The sequence below is a fragment of the Thalassophryne amazonica genome, chromosome 3, assembly GCF_902500255.1.
Source record: "Thalassophryne amazonica chromosome 3, fThaAma1.1, whole genome shotgun sequence".
Taxonomy (NCBI): Eukaryota; Metazoa; Chordata; class Actinopteri; order Batrachoidiformes; family Batrachoididae; genus Thalassophryne; species Thalassophryne amazonica.
In genome coordinates, this window is record NC_047105.1 from 47,022,095 (window position 1) to 47,044,508 (window position 22,414).

The following is a 22,414-nucleotide window of genomic DNA, read 5'->3' on the forward strand; positions in this document are numbered from 1 at the left end:
CAGTTACTAACTTTAATCCGCACAAACGTGAATCACAACTCATATTCAGGGATCAAAGTGGTGAAAAACAAAAAAAGCTGAAACCCAAAATTACCCCCAACACCACCTGCATGAAAATGTTTGAATTCTAGAATCTCTGAAATGCAATCTGGGACTATTCCAGACAATAAACTGGAGTGAGTGCTGAATCCATTTAGGTGAGAAAAAAAAATACAACTTTCCTTATTCAAATTCATTCCAGTAGTATTCTGCTCTTACTAGGATGCAGAAGTTTGTAGTTTGGCAGATAGTTCTGGAGGAAATCACTGAAGAAATTAACAAACTGAAAATATGGTTTGACCGAAACAAACTGTCATTAAACTTAAATAAGACAGGGATGAAATGGAGGTGTGAGAGCCACTAGGTGTTCACAGGAAACATTTATTTATTTCTATATGTATGTATTTATTTATTTATGTTAGTTGCTATTATATATTTTTTGTTGTGTTTCTATTCAGGTTCTTTTTGTCTCTTTCTCTAAAATTGTATATAATAATCATTAGATTATTAATATATAAGCAAAAATAAATTTAAGGAATATTACAATTTGAAAACAGATGCACCCGAACGTGATGACGGCTGAAACTGCTTAATGCTAACTTTTAACATTGAAAATGCCATAGACATGCTAATGCGTTAGCATCGCTCCTGTTTTTAAGTTATAAAATACATCTATCAACTGTTTCAGAAGACCATAACAGGTCGGTTTAACATAGAAAAGGTAAATACTCACAGACGTATGCTCTTTAGGGTTTTAGCGGGGGAAAATTAAGCGAAAAAAAGAAAGAATAAATGAAGGAATCGACTGAAGCATTGCTTCAATCTGCGAACCACGTTTCGATTGGTTCAAGGTTCAAAGCAAAGCCGCGCTGCTGAAAAGTTGATTAAGGACCCGCTGCAGGGTCTGTAATCAATGTAGAGAAATGATCATTTTCCTGACAAACACCCGCCAAAACAACGGCCACTCTGAAGGACCGATAACAGAATCGTTAAGTACAAAGCTTATTGATGTCGGTGGATCGAATCATTTCTTAACGATACCCGAAAGGAACCGGTTCTCGATACCCATCCCTACTCAAGAGTAACGTTATGGCCTGGGTTTGTGAGCTTTAACTGATACCCTACATTATGGATTAAACTGAACTTTTATTAGAGCACTTCCAAAGGATCATGGTGCCCGTGCATCCTGTCCAGCCATGGAGGAACTGCGCCATTTAATGGAATCTACATGATAATAGCCATGTTGTTGATGTGTGTGTGCATATGTATGGCAACTACCACACAAAATGGGGGAGAGCTGACATTTACCATTTGGTATGTTTATGTATTTTGGGTCAAGGATAAATGCTGCAAAAACAGAAAGTTGATTGGACTAATATTTTTGGAGAAATTAGCAATTTTAGCGAACCAGTAAACAATGGACATTGTGCTGCAATGCACCGGGAGTTCAGGGTTTTGAGGTTTTAATTGTTGTTATTGTTGTTCATTTAGTTTAACAGTATTGTTAGTGTTATTGATTTATTGTGTTTTTGTAGTTCAATTGGTTGAGTCAGTTTAGTTAACTCACTCATGGTAAGAGCAACTTAAGTGTCATGTTGGTGTCATGAGTGAAATGTGGAATGGTTTTTAATGTCTTCAGCCACTATCTTTTTTTTGTCAAATTAAAAGCACCTGCTTACACCAATGTGTGTGCATGCATCTTTGATCAGAGACAAACTGGTCTTCTGACATTTGACATTTGGTATGCTTATGTATTGTGGGTCGAGGATGAACGCTGTGAAAATGGAACATTGATAGGACTAATATTTTTGAAGAAGCTACGGATATTATCTAACAACACTAAACAATGGATGTTGCTAACTACTTTATGGACTGTCACACCATTCCAACTGACTATAGAAACTTAGCACAATTTATGGCCACCCTTGAAAAATGTCAGCTTACCTATTTTATAAACATTACCAAATCTAGAGCCTATGGCAACACGCTAGTATGTATATACAGGGTTCTCCCAGAAATTTTTAGTATAGCGATGCTGTTGGCAATTATCACCCGAGGCGGCGCGCGTTGAGTCATTTTCACTGGTTTGCTCTCCTCTTCAAAAATGACACACTGTACCTTTAATCCAGTAAGACAGGCAGAGTTTTTCTGTCATGTTGACAGTTTAGTTTTTTCTTTTTAACATTTCTGAGTGGGATTGCATACTTTATAAAAACAATATAACCCCTAATTGTCTTGTTTGAAGAAGAGCTAAACCTGGACTGATCTGATTGTCAAATCAGAATAAAATTTATTGCAAAGTAAGTTCTCACATACAAGTAATTTGATCTGGGGTCATTGATGCATAAACAACAATAATAAAAAGAAAATGGAAAAAATAAATAGTTCTGCAAGAAGTAAAGAAGTAAATCTGCTCTTTTCATGATGAAATCCTGGATGAAAAACTTTCTGAATCAGTTTTTCACACTTTTTTCACTGAGGCTGTGTGATGAAGATGATGGTTGATTGAAATTGCTTTGCTGCTTTTTTACAGTGTATAGCGTCTGCTGTTCACACTTTTCCTTCTCTCTCTCTGTGTGTGTGTGTGTGTGTGTGTGTGTGTGTGTGTGTGTGTGTGTGTGTGTGTGTGTGTGTGTGTGTGTGTGTGTGTGTGTGTGTGTGTGTGTGAGGGAACGAGAGACTCGTCACTCTCACGCCGTCTTTGCGGCTTATTTGTGCAAACATAGGAAACATGAAAGCTTTCATCTGTAAAATAAAACTTTCATGTGTCACAGGCTGCGCAGGCAGGAGCAGCTGTTTTTATTGGAAGACTTCGACAAAGTTTTTATTCTTTTCTTTTTCTTTCTTTTAATATTTATTTCATTCATTTAAAAGAAAAACAGAAAAGCAAAAAACAAAAGCACCACAATACCAGAATGAAAAGGAGCAGAAAGAAGAACAAGTCTTATGATTTCTGCCCCTTTTAACAATACAATCTTTCAATATACAGCATCATAGTCAACATTGTTTAACAGATTGCATTTCTTTAACTTGTCACATACCACTGACCCATTTCATAATTATGACCATTAATTAATAGATTACATCACTGACAGGTTATATTTAAACTTAAGACACTCCAAACATTATTAACAGTTTACTTTTTTTTTTTGACTTTCTTGCAGCCCACTGACTTACTTCATAGTTTCATACTTACTTAATACATCTAATTTAATATGTTTTTTAAATAATTTAAGTGACCTTAATTCTTTAATTTCTTTATTAAGATTGTTCCATAATTTGACACCATTTACTGCAATACTCCTTTCCTTTACTTTGGTTCTAAATCTTGGTTTTTTAAAGACTTCTATTCCTTTCAATTTATAACTACTTACTCTTTTTTCAAACATATTTTGAATGTTTGTTGGTAAAGTATTTTTATTAACTTGGTACATCGTTTGTAATATTTTCAAATCAACTAAATCATGAAATTTAAGTACCCTATACTTAATAAACAATGGATTAGATGGATCTCTAAAACCACTGTTACTAATCACTTTTAAAGCTCTTTTCTGCAAAATAAATAAAGGTTGTATATAGGTTGTATATGTTGATCCCCAGATTTCTACACAGTAAGTTAAATATGGGACAATCAATGAATTGTACAATGTTAATAAACCATAACTATTTAATGAATATTTTACTTTATGCAAAACAGCAATGGCTTTCGCTATTTTTCCTTTTATGTAATTTATGTGTGACTTCCATGTAAGATCTTCATCAATCATGACTCCTAAAAATTTCATTTCTTTTACCCTTTGTATATCCATTCCATCTATTTGTAATGACACATTATTTTCTTTCGCTCTATCATTAAACAATATGAAATTTGTCTTATTAATATTTAGTGACAATCTGTTTATATCAAACCAATGTTTAACTTTTTCCAACTCTGTATTTATCACTTGTGCTACTTCCTGTATATCTGATCCAGAGTAAAACAGCGTTGTATCATCAGCAAATAAAATGCTGCCAAGCACATTGGATACATTCACAAAATCATTGATATACAAAATAAACAGTTTGGGTCCAAGTACCGATCCTTGTGGTACTCCATAAATAATGTTACACAATTCTGATTTGGTATTATTTATCTGAACAAACTGTTTTCTATTTTCTAAGTAGCTTTTTACCCACTGATGTGCAACACCTCTTATTCCATATTGTTGTAACTTGTGGAGCAATCTTGAGTGGTCTATAACATCAAAAGCCTTTTTCAGGTCAATAAAAATACTTACAAAATAATCCTTATTATCTATTGTTGTTGATATTTTCTCTATTAGTTCCATAATTGCCATAGCTGTCGAATGTTTTGTTCTGAATCCATACTGAGCATTATTTAAAATATGATGTTTCTCAATAAATTTATCCAATCTTGTTACAAAAACTTTTTCCATAATTTTAGAAAACTGTGGAAGCAATGATACTGGCCTGTAATTAGAAAAATTATGTTTGTCTCCATTTTTATATAATGGGACTACCTTAGCAATTTTCATTTCATCTGGAAAAACCCCAGTTGACAGAGACAGATTACAAATATAAGTAAATGGTTCAATAACAATTTCTATTATACTTTTTACAGTCATCATGTCTAAATCTTCATGGTCAGTTGATCTTTTGCTTACACAGTTTTTTACAATATTTCTTATTTCATCTTTTTCCACATTGTCCAGGAAAATACTATTGACCGTATTTACCAATGTACATAATTTATCTTCTATTATTGGTTTATTTCCCACCAGACTTGACCCTACATTTGAAAAATAATCATTAAACCCATTTGCAACTTCTTTTATATCATATATCTCTTTATTTTCCTTAACAAAGTAATTTGGAATAGTTTCTTTCGTTCCATCACTATCAATCACACTTTTTATAATTCCCCATGTTACCCTCATATTATCTTTACTCTTATTTAGTTTTTCACTGTAATAATCTTTTTTTTGTTTCCTAATTATTGTTAATAGTTTATATTTTTTGTATTTATGTTCTGATTCCTTTGTTTGCAATTTTAAAAAGCACCTGTATAAATAGTTTTTCTTTGCACAAGCATTTTTTATTCCCTTTGTCAGCCATGGTTTATTTACTCTTTTCTTACTAATTTCAATTAATTTACAATTTTTATTGTATGATTTCATCAATATTTTCATAAATGAGTTATATGCTACATTAACATCACTGACATAAACTTCTTCCCAGTTTTGATTTTTAAGGTCATATTTTAATGCCTCTAAGGCTTTTACTGACTTATCTCTTTTAAAGTTTATATCAGTTTTTTTGTTGTACCTATTTTTATATTTAAATATTGAAAAAATTGGTAAATGGTCGCTAATATCTGTCATGAAGATCCCATTCTTGATAATTTCATCTGTTCTGTTTGTAAATATATTATCAATTACCGTTGCATTTGCGATGTAATTCTGGTTGGTTTTGTTATCAAGGGGAATAACCCCAAACTATACATTGTATTCACAAAATCACTTAATCTTTGGCAGCTGGAGCTTTCTATGTTAATATTAAAGTCCCCACACATAAAAAGCGTTTTGTTTTTAATTTGATGGAATAATTCAATTATTTTATCTGTAAATTTCACAACACAAGAATCTGGTGCTCTGTATACACAACTAATTAAAATATTCTTAGATGTTTCATGTACAAGTTCCACTGTTACAATTTCTGTGACATCATTCATAATTGTCATTTCTTCAACAATTGTACACATCAGATCTGTTTTTGTATACAGAGCAATACCACCGCCTTTTTTATATCTTCTGTTTACAAAATACAGCTCATATCCCTCCATTTGAACTTCATCCATGAGATCATCTTTAAGCCAAGATTCAGTGATTGCAACAATACTAAATCTATTTTTAAACTGATTTAAATAATCTTTTATTTGTGACATTTTACAATACAAGCTTCGACTGTTTATATGTATGAGTGACAGGGTATCTTCTGCAATTTTTTCACTATTCAGCTGTTCTACCGTATAATACTCACAACCAATCGTTTTTAAGTCAAATATACTTTCATCAATATTAGTGTCTATGTCATATATTTTATCCTCTGTTTCCATGTTTGATCTGATTTTTTGTTGGTCCAATTACCAACAGATGTTATATTTGATTGTCTATTCAGGTCTGTATTTCGTAAGGTCCTCCATGTTTTTGATTTGTATACCGTTTGTTCCTTCTTTCACTCTAATCCACACCCTACAATTCCAGACCCATGTAGCAACAATATGTTTCTGTTTTCTTAGTAGTCTTGCTTCCCTAGCAATATCTGCATTTTTTTTTGTTAGATGCTCATTTATATAGACACTCGTTCCTTTCAAATTCTTTGCCTGTCTTAATAACTCATATTTATATTTTCTGCTTGTAAATCGTATAACAATGTTAGATAGTTTATTTTTTCTATCTTTAGTTGGAATAGTATAACAGTCTGATATTGTCTTGATGGATGACAACACCTTTTTGATATAAAAAGTTTGTAACTTGTTGTTCCAATGATTGTCTTTCTTCAGGTGGTGCATCCTCCCCACTGGCTCCACCAGAATCCACCACCCTTGCATATGTCCGATGCCTTGTTTCTAGTCCAGATATTATAACGTCATCTTTTCTAGTAAATTGTTCAAGTTCATCTACACGTTGCTCAAGTTTCTTAATGATCTTGTCCTTCTCTTTAACCAGATTTTGGAGTTCTTTAATTTCCACCATCAGTTTGTCTAGATTAGACATGTCTTTTGATATATGGTTTAATGAGGTCTTTATCTCCTCTATATCTTCCTCGAGTTTATCTGTTTTCCTGGGTGGTGCCATGCCGACTGTCGTGGCTCAGTATGGCCACTATTGATTACAAAAACAATTCTCACCAGTAGCCGCCACCACCACAGGTCCGGTAGCTGCACCCCAACCCTCCCCGTTGCTAACCTCGTTCACAGCCGCCCCAGCCACGGTCGTAGCCGCCGCCAGCCCTGGATGTAGCCGCTGCTAGCCGCGGATGTAGCCGACGCCTCGGGCCTGGATGTATCGCCGCCACCGATGCCTCGGGCCTGAATGAACCGCCTCCACCGATGCCTCCGCTGCTAGCCTCGGACGTAGCCGCTGTTAACCTCGGATGTAGCCGACGCCTCGGGCCTGGATGTATCGCCGCCACCGATGCCTCGGCCTGGATGAACCGCCTCCACCGATGCCTCCGCCGCCAGCCACGGATGTAGCCGCTGCTAGCCTCGGATGTAGCCGCTGCTAGCCTCGAACGTAGCCGCTGCTAGCCTCGGACGTAGCCGCTGTTAGCCTCAGATCTAGCTGACGCCTCGGGCCTGGATGAACCGCCTCCACCGATGCCTCCGCTCTTTGCTTGTGAACCTATAGAAGCCAGTTCAGAGTGCACAGTTTGCTGAAGGTTCCAAACGTATACAGTACCACAATGGACAGAGGCAGAAACAGAGGAAGAGGAGTTAGAGTCAGAGGAGGGAGAGGAGCTGGCCAAGGAGGGAGAGCAAGGCAAACTCGCACCATCATGCCTGCGACATAGATGAGGTCCGCTGATGTTTAGGGTTTTAGTGGGGGAAAAAAAGTATTAGTCCAGCGGATATGTAGAAGAATCGTTCACTTCCGGATAGAAGCATGAAATTTGGCACAAATGTAGCTAATTATGTCCTCTTTCATATAAAAGCAAGACCCACCTCAGATCTTGCATGGTTCTTGCATTATTTAAGATGGCGTCCAAGATGGCCGCCAAAAATCTGTTTTTGGCAAATAACTGAAAACTATGACTAGTTAGAGCAAAATATTGTATTACCATTGTATAGAAATATGGCTATTCTGCACATTTTGAGCCTAATTACAAGCTTGTAGCATGAATACTTTTAAAGATACAATTTTTAATCAATTAACAGTAGCGGATCTTTGTATATTCAATGTAACACTAATAGCTAGGTGATTTTGTATACAAACTTTATTAAGAATTATACCTGTAAACAGATAATAAACACAATCACACATACATTTCCATATTATACAAAATATTTTTTCAAGTTTGTGACAATGTGTTCAGACATTTGATCAATTAATAGTAAGTATCAACTTCATACAAAATGCATTGTTACCTAACTTATGTATGGCCTAAATCCAGCAGTCATCATTAAAAATATAGGCTGCACAGGATTCAACATCTACAACTGTTAAAACAATTAAATAATATTATTATGAATGCAATCAATAAAGTTTAGGCATTTAATAAGTACTAAGGATCCACTTACCACTATACTGCAACAATCTGTTCTATTCAGATCACACAGAGCCTTGTCAGACTCACTATTGGAATGAATATGCACTGTCCCTGTAGGCCAGCACATACCTCCAGGCCTCCACACTGCTGCCCTCTACCAAGCTGTGTAGTCAGCAGTCACATGTGCACACACTTGCCCAACACTCAGAATGACTGGTAACAATGCATTGGGCTATTTCTAATTGTCTATGTACTGTCTAGCTAGCTGGTGGTGATGGTTAGATTCTGGACTTTTGGTGGTAGTTGTCCGTAGATGTATATGTGAAGGAAAGCTGAATATGGTTTCAAACTGTGCAAGAGAAAGTTCAACTTGTAAACTTGACTGGACAAAGTGTGTGATATGCCAGGCTGACATAGATGAAAAACTAATATGTCCAGCAAACAGTACCAGAAGCTCATTTGGCTCAGCTTATACTACTTTTGCAAACAATCTGATCAAATTCAAAGAGATAGGTGAATTCCCTATAAATGTAGATTTACACCTATTAGATGACGGACAAAGGATTGAAGACACACTAAAGTCTAAGAAAGCTGTTTGGCATAAGTCTTGCTATGGCAAAGTTAGCAACATGAAACTTGAGAGCCATAAAGAGAAAAATCACTGAAACTATTGTAAGCCCAGTCAGAACTCGAGCTAAGATTGCTCTCAATACATCCTGTGATAGCTGTCTTTTTTATGAAAAGAATGAAGGAACATGGCATAAGGCAAGGACAATGGAAATTGATGAAAAGGTCAAACAGTGTGCACAAGAAATTAATGACACTAAGCTCCTTGCCAAGGTAGCTGGATCAGATATGCATGCCTTAGATATTGTTTATCACAATGGTTGCTTGGTTAATTTATATAACAAAGCTCGTTCTCACAGCAGAAAGATTAACAAAGGTAATAATGGTCAAAGTTGGGCCAAGAGTATTGCACTAGCTGAGTTAGCATCCTATGTTGAGGAACAGGCTGACGATATGGTGTTCAGTTTCAAACTGTCTGATTTGGTCAAGCTTTATGAAGCTCGCATTAGACAGCTCGGGGTTCATACACCTGACAAAGTAAACTCAGCACGGCTTAAAGAACGTCTGCTCTCACAAGTGTCAGGTTTGCATGCATTCAAATCAGGACGAGACATACTGTTAGCTTTTGAAGAGAATATTGGGGAAGTTCTGAAATTTGCCAAAGACAGCAGCTATGACAGTAAGAGCAAAACTTTAGCAAATGCAGCAAAGATCATTCGCAGTGAAATGCTTAACTGTAAGCAAGACTTCAATGGCTCTTTCAGCACTGATTGTCACAAAAAATGTGTGCCTGAATCTTTGAAAGCCATAGTGAGCATGATTCTTGAAGGCCCAGATCCAGCAAAGTCAAGCTGAATCTGTCTCCACTGTTTCATCTGCAATTTCTGAATTGCTTATGTACAATTTTGTGAAAAAAGATGATCACCCAATGCAGTGTTATTGAAACATAATGCTGACAAGGAGACTCCCCTTGCTATCTATATAGCATTAGTGATTCATGCAGAAACTCGTAAAAGAGACCTAATTGACAAGTTTCATCAAATGGGTCTTTGCATATCGTACAATAGGGTTCTGCAAATATCTGCAGATTTGGGCAACAAGGCAGTGGCCCAGTATGAGAAAGAGGGCTTAGTATGTCCAATGATACTGAGAAAAGATTTATTTACTACATTTGTATGGTTATAGATTAAGCCCTTATATATCAGATTTCTTGGAATCCTTTAAACTTTGCAATGGTGTATCTCAGGAACTGTGCATCATACAGACATGTAACTATGCTTAAAATGTGCAGAATAGCCATATTTCTATTCACTAGTAATACAATATTTTGCTCTAACTAGTCTTAGTTTTGAGTTATTTGCAAAAAAGTGATTGTTGGCAGCCATCTTGGACCCCATCTTGAATAACGCAAGACATAGATAGCTACATTTGTGCCAAATTTCATGCTTCTATCCGGAAGTGAACGATTCTATCGAAAATTGACGCATATCCGCTGGACTATATTTCATTCTCTGAGCTGCGGCGCTGTGGCTCTGCTTTGCTCGGCTGGCTGCCGGCAGAGGAGGGGAGAGCAAGCAGCAGGTTCAGCACAAACAGTCTGTCTGGATTAAAAAAAAAAAAAATCTGACAGCACAGTACAGTGGCGCTGTAAAAATCTGACAGCACAGTACAGTGGCGCTGTCCTAACAGTATGATGGCGCAACGCCGTTGTTCCATTGTCTGGGGAGAACCCTGAGATATACAGTTAGGAAAATAAGTATTTGAACACCCTGCGATTTTGCAAGTTCTCCCACTTAGAAATCATGGAGGGGTCTGAAATTTTCATTTTAGGTGCATGTCCACTGTGAGAGACATAATCTAAAAAAAAAATCCGGAAATCACAATGTATGATTTTTTTTTAATAATTTATTTGTACGTTACTGCTGCAAATAAGTATTTGATCCCCTACCAACCAGCAAGAATTCTGGCTCTCACAGACCTGTTAATTTTTCTTTAAGAAGCCCTCTTATTCTGCACTCTTTACCTGTATTAATTGCACCTGTTTGAACTTTTTACCTGCATAAAAGACACCTGTTCACACACTCAATCAATCACACTCCAACCTGTCCACCATAGCCAAGACCAAAGAGCTGTCTAAGGACACCAGCGACAAAACTGTAGACCTGCACAAGGCTGGGATGGACTATAGGACAACAGGCAAGCAGCTTGGTAGAAGACAACAACTGTTATGATTATTTATTAGAAAGTGGAAGAAACACAAGATGACTGTCAATCTCCCTCGGTCTGGGATTCCATGCAAGATCTCACTTTGTGGGGTAAGGATGATTCTGAGAAACCACAGTCCCAAAGATTACATTAGTAACACATGATGCTGTCATGGTTTAAAATCCTGCAGGGCACCAAGGTCCCTCTGCTCAAGCCAGCACATGTCCAGGCCCGTTTGACGTTCACCAGTGACCATCTGGATGATCCAGAGGAGGCATGGGAGAAGGTCATGTGGTCAGATGAGACCAGAATAGAGCTTTTTGGAATCAACTCCACTTACCATGTTTAGAGGATGAGAACAACCCCAAGAAAACCATCCCTACTGTGAAGCATGGGGGTGGAAACATCATACTCTGGGGGTGCTCTTCTGCAAAGGGGACAGGACGACTGCACCATATTGAAGGGAGGATGGATGGAGTCATGTATTGCGAGATTTTGGCAAACAACCTCCTTCCCTCAGTAAGAGCATTGAAGATGGCTCATGGCTGTTTCTTCCAGCATGACAGTGACCCCTAACACACAGCCAGGGCAACTAAAGAGGGGCTCCGTAAGAAGCATTTCAAGGTCCTGCAGTGGCCTGGCCAGTTTCCAGACCTGAACTCAATAGAAAATCTTTGGAGGGAGCTGAAACTCAAACCTGAAAGATTTGGAGAAGATCTGTATGGAGAAGTGGACCAAAATCCCTGCTGCAGTGTGTGAAAATCTGGTGAAAAACTACAGGAAAAGTTTGACCTCTGTAATTGCAAACAAAGGCTACTGTACCAAATATTAACATCGATTTTCACAGGTGGTGAAATACTTATTTGCAGCAGTAACATACAAATAAATTATTTAAAAAAAATTCATACATTGTTAACATACAAATAAATTATTAAAAAAAAAATTCATACATTGTGATTTCCAGATTTTTTTTATTTTGATTTTTAAGATTATGTCTCTCACAGTGGACAAGCACCTCACATGAAAATTTCAGACCCCTCCATGATTTCTAAGTGGGAGAAATAGCAACACAAGGACACATGAATAAGACAACCACAGGACAACGCTTACCTAATATCATGCAAATTAAAATTTCATCAGAAATACATAATTTGTGGCTGTTGAAATTGGAGAAGCCAAATCAATGACAGATGATGTTGAAGCAATGAACAAACGTGTGTGTGTGTGTGTGTGTGTGTGTGTGTGTGTGTTACACCACACTCTTACGTTATGACAATCATATACAAACTAAGAAATAGGCAGAAGCAAAGACCTCTTATGCTAACCCTTCAATAATTAGCATAATTTGTGTCATAATAAATGTTATAATAATACAACCCCAATTCCAGTGAAGTTGGGACGTTGTGTAAAATGTAAATAACGACAGAATACAATGATTTGCAAATCCTCTTCAACCTATATTCAGTTGTATACACCACAAAGACAAGATATTTAATGTTCAAACTGATAAACTTTGTTTTTGTGCAAATATTTGCTCATTTTGAAATGGATGCCTGCAACACGTTTCAAAAAAGCTGGGACAGTGGTATGTTTACCACTGTGTTACATCACCTTTCCTTCTAACAACACTCAATAAGTGTTTGGGAACTGGGGACACTAATTTTTGAAGCTTTGTTGGTGGAATTCTTTCCCATTCTTGCTTGATGTATGATTTCAGTTGTTCAGCAGTCCGGGGTCTCCACTGTCGTATTTTGCGCTTCATAATCGCCACACATTTTCAATGGGTAACAGGTCTGAACTACAGGCAGGCCAGTCTAGTACCCACACTCTTTTACTACGAAGCCACGCTGTTGTAACGTGCAGAATGTGGCTTGGAATTGTCTTGCTGAAATCAGCAAGGATGTCCCTGAAAAAGACGTTGCTTGGATGGCAGCATGTTTTGCTCCAAAACCTGGATGTACCTTTCAGCATTGATGGTGCCATCACAGATGTGTAAGTTGCCCATGCCATGGGCACTAACACACCCCCATACCATCACAGATGCTGGCTTTTGAAATTTGCGCTGGTAACAATCTGGATGGTCTTTTTCCTCTTTTGCCCGGAGGACACGACGTCCATGATTTCCAAAAACAATTTGAAATGTGCACTCATCAGATCACAGCACACTTTTCCGCTTTGTGTCTGTCCATTTCATATGAGCTCGGGCCCAGAGAAGGCGGCTGCATTTCTGGGTGTTGTTGATGTATGGCGTTTGCTTTGCATGGTAGCTTGTTGTTGCTTGGTAACTTGCACTTGTAGATGTAGCGACAAATTGTGTTAACTGACAATGATTTTCTGAAGTGTTCCTGAGCCCACACTGTAAGATCTTTTACACAATGATGTCGGTTTTAATGCAGTGCCGCCTGAGGGATCGAAGGTCACAGGCATTCAGTGTTGGTTTTCGGCCTTGCCGCTTACATGTAGAAAGTTCTCCAGATTCTCTGAATCTTCTAATTATATTATGGACTGTAGATGATGGAATCCCTAAATTCCTTGCAATTGATTGTTGAGAAACATTGTTCTTAAACTGCTGGACTATTTTTTCATGCAGTTGTTCACAAAGTGGTGATCCTCACCCCATCTTTGCTTGTGAACGGCTGAGGCTTTTGGGGATGCTCCTTTTATACCCAATCATGACACTCACCTGTTTCCAATTAGGATTCATCAACTTTCCCAGTCTTTGGTTGCCCCGTCCCAACTTTTTTGAAACGTGTTGCAGGCATCCATTTCAAAATGAGCAAATATTTGCACAAAAACAATAAAGTTTATCAGTTTGAACATGAAATATCTTGTCTTTGTAGTGTATTCAATTGAATATATGTTGAAGAGGATTTGCAAATCATTGTATTTTACACAATGTCCCAACTTCATTGGAATTGGGGTTGTAAATTATGCTTTGGAGCAGGGGTGCCCAAGTTCGGTCCTCAAGATATACCTTCCTGGCACTCTTAGTTGTCTCCCTGTTCCAACACGCCTAAATCCAATGAAAGACTCGTTAGCAGGCTTTTAATGAGTCTTTCATTGGAAGGTAGATCTCGAGGACTGAACTTGGGTACCCCTGCTGTGGAGCCTTGCTGTAACTTACAAACACAAGTGGGCTTGCTACAGCTTGCTTTCATTCTAAAAGCTAATTGGGTAGCGCAGTCTCGTTTGAGGGTGGGCGCTAAAGGGTTAAAAAAATATCACGCATATGACACAACAATCCTACATCTGGTGACAGCCCTTATGTCTCCATAAGAAACATGGCACTTTCTCTGAGTTTTTGGGCAAATTCCAGGGCAAACAAATTGAAAATGCAAAGAAAAAGTGGACATGTGTTGTGGTTTGTTTATGACCCGGCACTCAAACATGTCAAGGCAAGAGACTGCATCTACTCTGTCAAGGTGTGTAGGCTAAAACGTACCGACATGACCACTCCCATTTGCCTTGTCTTCCCTTCTCCGCTGGGAACTGAAAAAACTGCACTTTCCGCGACTGCTTCGGTGATTGCAGCCGAAAACAAAACCGCATAGTATTGCGCAGTGAGAGTCTGTCCCCAAAAGTGGTCAAATCCTGTGATATCACGCAGGGGTTCAAACTAGACATGATAACCTTTCTCGTCGTTTTCTGAGGTGTACACTCTTTGCTCGTCCCTCTGCATCTCATTCCTTCTACCCATTCTTTCTTCCATGACAATAACCTCTATGCTTTTGCGTCCCACATGAATCTGTCCCCAGTGTCTCTGACCTATAATAGAAACCTGTATGAGCTAAATGGCTCTTTGTGCACATCTTCAGCACAAGACAGCACACTTTAGATTCTACATTTAGCATGAACCAAGAGAAAGAACTTTGGGGAGTGCGCGTGGTGGTGGTTGAGGAAGGATGAGCAACATGGCCTGGCACACCAAAATGTAACGAGGACGAGGTTGTGATATAGTGCTCAGAACTGCGGGCTGCAAAATGGAAAAGCGTGATACCACAAAAAGAGATACTAATACATACCTTTGAGGGTATGGGTCCCTGTGCAGTTTATAAGGAGAGACGTCCACAGTGTGAACACTTGCTCTTTTCTATGTTTTTCTATTTTCTAATAAAAAGAGGTCAGAGGTCAAATTGATGGGTTGTTTAGATAACAAAAATATAAATGGTAAATGGACTGCATTTACAAGTATTGCCTCACATTCGTCCTGATGTGAGGGTTCTGCCACACAAGACACTCACTACACACCGGGAGCAACTAGGGGATTAAGGACTTCAGCGATTTTCCGGTCAGGCTGGGATTTGAACTGAGGGTTCTCTGGTCTCAAGCCCAATGCTTTAACCACTAGATCATCACCTCCCCTATTATATAGATTTAAAAAAAAAAACACATAAAAATATCTGTTCTTTTAAGTGTTAAACATCCACAAATAGTATTTGCTGAATACATACAATGAATATATATGGTGCAGACATACAATAGTTGTAAAGAAAAACTTGTAGCAGATACCTAACTTCTATTGATTTGGAGCTGTTCTATATATCTAGTCAATAATGACCAGTATTAGTTGCTGGAGAAGCCAAAAGGAAAAATGTTTCAATATTTTAGTACTGTCCTACAAATTATTTAAATAGTAGATGTCAAAATGATGAGGAGCTGCTGAGGCAATGCCTGACTGAGCAGCCAGAAGAAAAAAATGTTACTATGACACCTGAAGTAGTGAAACTTTTGGTGAAGCCCGGAGTACAGCTTTGACACTAGAAGTTACTTACACAATACACAATTTAATCTCATCATATCTAAGACTGCTCTTTTTTTTTGCTTTTGGGTTACTGGCCGATAAGCCGCTAACCCCATGTCATGGCGCAGCATCCGTCGTAGTCCTCAGTGTCTGTTTATTGTGATATCTCAAAAACTGTCTGATTTACTTTTTTTCTAATTTCCCAAGGGCATAATATGGGTCATTGACACTGATTCCATCTAAAAATCATATTTGTTGATTTGTCAAGGACGTAATATGGGTTGTTGACATATTTCACGTCAAAAAACTATATTCATAGATTTGTTTGTTTGGAAATGGTGGCCATTGTTGTTGTGTCACAATTTGGGCATTTGGACCCAATTTTCTCAAAAATTGTCCGACAGCCTTTCTTTTAATTTAACAAGGGCACAATATTGGTCATTGACATTGTTCCTGTTCCAGAATTATTTGCGTAGATTTGTTTGTTTGGAATTGTTGGCCATTTTTATAATGAAAATGGCGATGTTGCCTTGGGCTATAATTGTGCTGGTAACCCACAGGGCCCTGGCAGTCTAGTTTCATTTGGCCAGATTTAATTTTTATTCGCAACGCTAACGTGTTGTGACCTATGGTTGCGACCAGCTGTCCATGGCTCTCCTGAGTGTGTCTGTGAGGTTTTACAAAGGGTTGGTTCATGATATGGTCCAGCTTGACAGTTGTACTCTTAAGACATTGTACCCATGTCTGGCTGGTAGATTTGTTAAAGTTTGACTTGCAACTGCAGACTAGATATATTTATTTGAAGAACAAACACTATAGTTTTACAGGATGCAGAACGTTTGGGACAGTCCTGCAAGGTATGGCTACATTACATCAGCCTAAATGCTAACAGAATAAAACATTGTTAACATGAATTGAAACTCATTCATCTTCAAACATCTGGATCAGTGTTTTAGGTGCTTAGGTAAACTTGAGGTATCCTTTCGTCAGAAATGCAGAGAATTAAAATTTTGGTACCGGCTTGGTACCAAAGTATCGGTTCTTATGACATCCTGATTTATAAGTTACTATACGCAAGTCTGCGGTATAGTAATCTGCGAAAGGACAGTCATTTTTAAAATGTATGTTATGTAATCAAGGTCCCCGTGACCCATGATTGGAGTAAGCTTGTATAGAGAATGAATGAATGAATGAATGTAATAAAGGCTACACCACATGCCACCATCCACAGGAGTGATTGTTTATGTGATACAAAATATGGCTGGTATTTATGTAGTTGAAAATGAACATATTTCATAGTACCTCTGTCTTTGCAGGGTTCCAGAGTTTGTGCGTGAGAAGCGTTTTGGAAACTGGTTGAGAGATGCACGGGACTGGGCAGTTTCAAGAAATCGTTACTGGGGCACGCCAATCCCTCTTTGGATCAGTGATGACTTTGAAGAGGTAAGGAAATTGAACAAATATGAATCTAGTAAAGGCATTGTTTCTGGTATGTCATTTTATGATGTCTTTGTTTTGAACAAATATTGTGTTTCTCTTATGAGGAAACTGATTATTTGCAACCACAATACATCAGACTGATGAAAAAGTGCCATTAGCATTGCTGCACATTGCCAGATACGGCATCTGAGCACCATGATGTTTGCAAACCTTCATGCGGGTTTTAGCTGAGTGATTGTTTTTTTTTTTTTTGTGCTTGGAATTAATGGTAACAAATCAGTTTTGGGTAAATATAGGAGGCCCTAATTAAAATGATGTATTTTTGCACTTTATGCAAGTGCTGTTTTTGCATGTGTGTGTGTGTTTTTAAGAGAAATTAATTGTAGTGCAAGAGCACAGAAGTGATTAATCCAGCTGGTACTTTTAGCTCATAAATTGGCAGGGTGGACACTTTTCTGACATTCCTGTTTTGGATTCCAACATAGTTTGGCATCACTGGCAGTTGATGTGTTTGGGCGATGATGGCTTTGAGAGATGTCAGGCATTGCACAGTGAGATGGCCATTATGCCAAATCATAGCCTAGCCTGACGTCTTCAGTCATTTGACTGCCTCAGCCACCATTTCTGAGTGCTGATGTAAACTCAGCACATGAATCATTCATTGATGTAAAGAGCAGATATATACAAATCAACATGTGCTTTGTTTCCCTTGATGCTGGCTGAAGCAACTTCAAAAGGTTCTCAATACAAACAACAATTAGAGCAAGACATGAGAAATTTGGGAGGGGAAAAAAGGAGGAGGCAGAATAAATTAGCCAGTGAAGAAAATGCAGTCAGTGAGTATAGAAGGTGGAAATACAATCAAAAGGAGGAAGAGTTAGACTGTAGAGATGTGAGCCAAACAATAAGTGTTCATTTTGTTATAAATGTTCATTGTCAATTCCAGCTCACTGTGTGAAATAGACTAAGCTGAATGGTATTGTCAGAATTGGGTTGTTTGAGTGTTTAAAAAATGAAGTGTTGGTCCCACTGCTGAAAGAGGGACAACCAGCGACCTGTTTGCTGAAAATAGTATGTGACTGTTTCCAGTGCACTCGCGCTCCCTGGTGCTTATTTCCACTTCGCCCTTAACGGCACGCCATGCGTCCAATGCAAAAGCTGTAACAATGTCTATCTGTCTGTGCCTTTGTCTCTATCAGCCAGTGCAATTTGTCTTTTATTGTGTTTTTGTTTGTGTTCTGCATCTTTGTTTCTTTTTGGGTATATATCTGTTCAGCTTTCTGGTTGTGTATGGGGCTCTATCTGGGCCATGGTACCTGGTGCTGTGGTAAAACTAGAGCACAGCCTACAGGTTAACTCTCTGAGGGGCTCACATAACACACTTTTCCATACTTCCTAAGGTACAGTTAGTCAAGAAATGTGTTGAAGTAGGCCTATTTTAAAGTTATAAAAACAAAGAAAGATAGGAAAATCTATCAGAATTTAATTTTGGGATTAACTTACCTCCTGTACAATAAAGACACAAAGATCTCATGACATTCCATTTATATAGGCTGCAGTTTTAAATGTGGTGACAGCGAGAAGTTAAAAAAAAAAAATTGCTGGAGTGCTTCATCTTGTCCCCATTCATGAACAGGAACACAGGATACTTGAACTTCACCACTTGGGGATGCAACTTTTCCCTGACCCAGAGGGGATATCAACCTTTTTCCAACAGAGGGCTATGGACTCAGAGGGCTATGGACTCAGATTTGGATGTGCTGATCCTCACCCCAGTTGATTCAAGTTCAGCTATTCTAATTGGGTCAGGGCAGAGTTATTGTCCCAAGTGATGGCATGATGGAGCATGAGATCAATAGACAGACTGGAGCTGTGTCATGTTCTGAGGACGTTGTGCTGGACCATCATGGTGAAGAAAGAGCTGAGCCAGAAGGCAAGACTTTCCATTCACCGGTCGACTTGCGTTCCTATCCTCACCTATAGTCATGAACTTTGGGTCATGCCTGAAAGAACAAGGTCACAGATTCAAGCGGCGGAAATAACATTCTTCCATCAGCTATCTGGGCTTACACCCAGGGACAGGGTGAGAAAGCTCAGATATCCGGACAGGTCTTGGAGTAGAAGAGCTGTTTCTTTGCATTGTGAAGAGCCAGCTGATGTGGTTCAGGCATTTAATGAGGATACCCCCTCCAACTGGAGGTGAAGACCCAGGACATGCTGGAGGGGTTCTTTTTGGCCTGACGGCCAAGCTGATCTGATGGTTAGGCACAGTTATAACATTGTAGGTGCTAGAGACTGTCATGAAGGTTCTGCCAAAACAGAGGGAATCAGAAATTTAAACAGATTTTGTGACACTGTGTATTGTGTATAATCTGTGCACGTGTAGGTGGTGTGTATAGGGTCCATGGCAGAACTGGAGGAGCTGACTGGAGCCAAAGTAACTGATCTGCATCGGGAGAAGTAAGTGAATAAAACAGTCAGATTCTGCGGAGACTGTCAAATGTAGACTTAAGACGCATTTATTCTCCCTGTTGAATGGCTAGCATACTGGCATATTATGGTAGTATGCTTCCAATCCTTTATATGAGCAACAGAACGGGTCTCGCCTCAGCTTTATCTAAATTTTGGGTCTGTGAGTGAAGCTTTGGGCTAGTGGCTGATGATCACCTTAGTAATTTGAGATGAGATGAGATTTATTGTCATTGTCATTACACGAGTGCAACAACGAAATTACATTTACACTCCAATTACCTCAGACAAAATACAGCAATTAATCCACAATTAACCAATTACCCAACTCCTGGAGAGGGGCTGGGGTCGCATTGCTTATTGCTCCCCAGCTCAGTCGCCAAGTGTTGGAGTTCACTCTGGTGAACGAGAGGGTCGCGTCCCTATGCCTTCGGGTCGGGGACAGGTCTCTCACCGTTGTCTCGGCCTACGGGCCGAGCAGCAGTGCAGAGTACCCAACCTTCCTGCAGTCCCTGGGAGGGGTACTAGATTGTTCTCCTGGGGGATTTCAATGCCCAGGCGACAGTGAGACCTGGAGGGGGGTGATCGGGAAGCACGGCCTCCCCGATCTGAACCCGAGTGGTGTTCAGTTGTTGGACTTATGTGCTAGTCACAGTTTGTCCATCACGAACACCATGTTCGAGCACAAGAGTGTCCATAAGTGCACGTGGCACCAGGACACTCGAGTGAAGAGAGGGGCAGAGCTGTCGACTGATCACCACCTGGTGGTGAGTTGGATCCGCTGGGAGGGTAGGAAGCCGGTAAGACCTGGCAGGCCCAAACGTATCGTGAGGGTCTGCTGGGAACGACTGGCGGAACCCTCTGTCAGCGAGGTCTTCAACTCCCACCTCCGGGAGAGCTTCTCCCAGATCCCGGGGGAGGTTGGAGACATGGAGTCCGAGTGGACCATGTTCTCCACCTCCATTGTTGATGCGGCTGCTCGTAGCTGTGGTCGCAAGGTCTCTGGTGCCTGTCGTGGTGGCAATCCCCGAACCCGGTGGTGGACACCGGAAGTAAGGGATGCCATCAAGCTGAAGAAGGAGTCCTACTTATCTTTGTTAGTAGGTGGGATCCCAGAGGCAGCTGACAGGTACCGGCAGGCCAAGCGTGCCGCAGCCCGTGCGGTCGCAGAGGCAAAAACTCGGGTCTGGGAGGAGTTCGGGGAGGCTATGGAGGAGGACTATCGGTCGGCCTCGAAGAGATTCTGGCAAACCGTCCGATGCCTCAGGAGGCGGAAGCAGCTCTCCACCAGCACTGTTTACGGTGCGGGTGGGGAGCTATTGACCCTGCCTGGGGATGTTGTCGGGCGGTGGCAGGAGTACTTCGAGGATCTCCTCAATCCCATCGTCACGTCTTCCGAAGAGGAAGCAGAGACTGGGGACTCGGAGGCGGACTCGTCCATTACCCAGGCCGAAGTCACCGAGGTGGTTAGAAAGCTCCTCGGTGGCAAAGCTCCTGGGGTGGATGAAATCCGTCCTGAGTACCTTAAGTCTCTGGATGTTGTGGGACTGTCTTGGCTGACACGCCTCTGCAACATCGCGTGGCGATTGGGGACAGTGCCTCTGGATTGGCAGACCGGGGTGGTGGTCCCTCTGTTTAAGAAGGGGGACCGGAGGGTGTGTTCCAACTATAGGGGGATCACACTCCTCAGCCTCCCCGGTAAGGTCTATTCCAGAGTACTGGAGAGGAGAATTCGACCGATGGTCGAACCTCGGATTCAGGAGGAGCAGTGTGGTTTTCGTCCTGGTCGCGGCACACTGGACCAGCTCTACACGCTCCATCGGGTGCTCGAGGGTTCATGGGAGTTTGCCCAACCAGTCCACATGTGCTTTGTGGATCTGGAGAAGGCATTCGACCGTGTACCTCGGCGCACCCTGTGGGGAGTGCTCCGGGAGTACGGGGTCCGGGGTCCTTTGCTAAGGGCTATCCGGTCCCTGTACAACTGCAGCAGGAGCTTGGTTCGCATTGCCGGTAGTTAGTCAAACCTGTTTCCAGTGCATGTTGGCCTCCGCCAGGGCTGCCCTTTGTCACCGGTTCTGTTCATTATTTTTATGGACAGAATTTCTAGGCGCAGCCAGGCTAGAGGGGGTCTGGTTTGGGAACCACAGAATCTCGTCTCTGCTGTTTGCGGACGATGTGGTTCTGTTGGCTTCGTCAAATCAGGACCTTCAGCGTGCACTGGGGCAGTTTGCAGCCGAGTGTGAAGCGTTCGGGATGAAGATCAGCACCTCCAAATCCGAGGCCATGGTTCTCGACCGGAAAAAGGCGCTTTGCCCTCTTCAGGTCGGTGGAGTGTCCTTGCCTCAAGTGGAGGAGTTTAAGTATCTCGAGGTCTTGTTCACGAGTGAGGGACGGATGAAGCGTGAGATCGATAGACGGATCGGTGCAGCATCTGCAGTGATGCGGTCGCTGTATCGGACCGTCGTGGTGAAGAGAGAGCTGAGTAGGGGGGCAGAGCTTTCGATTTACCGATCGATCTACGTTCCGATCCTCACCTATGGTCATGAGATTTGGCTCATGACCGAAAGAACGAGATTGCGAGTACAAGCGGCCGAGATGAGTTTCCTCCGCAGGGTGGCTGGGCGCTCCCTTAGAGATAGGGTGAGGAGCTCGGTCACTCGGGAGGAGCTCGGAGTCGAGCCGCTG

The 22,414-nt window shown here is 40.4% G+C and overlaps 1 protein-coding gene across 2 annotated transcripts in view; it reads left to right on the plus strand.

Moving 5' to 3' along the window:
- Positions 1 to 22,414, plus strand: part of iars1 (isoleucyl-tRNA synthetase 1) — a 147,308-nt gene that overhangs the window by 58,659 nt on the left and 66,235 nt on the right. For both annotated transcript variants that reach the window (XM_034166180.1, XM_034166181.1), the window contains exons 14-15: positions 17,137 to 17,263; positions 19,647 to 19,720. In XM_034166180.1, coding sequence (XP_034022071.1) covers positions 17,137 to 17,263; positions 19,647 to 19,720 — 201 coding nt within the window. The remainder of the gene's footprint in view (positions 1 to 17,136; positions 17,264 to 19,646; positions 19,721 to 22,414) is intronic.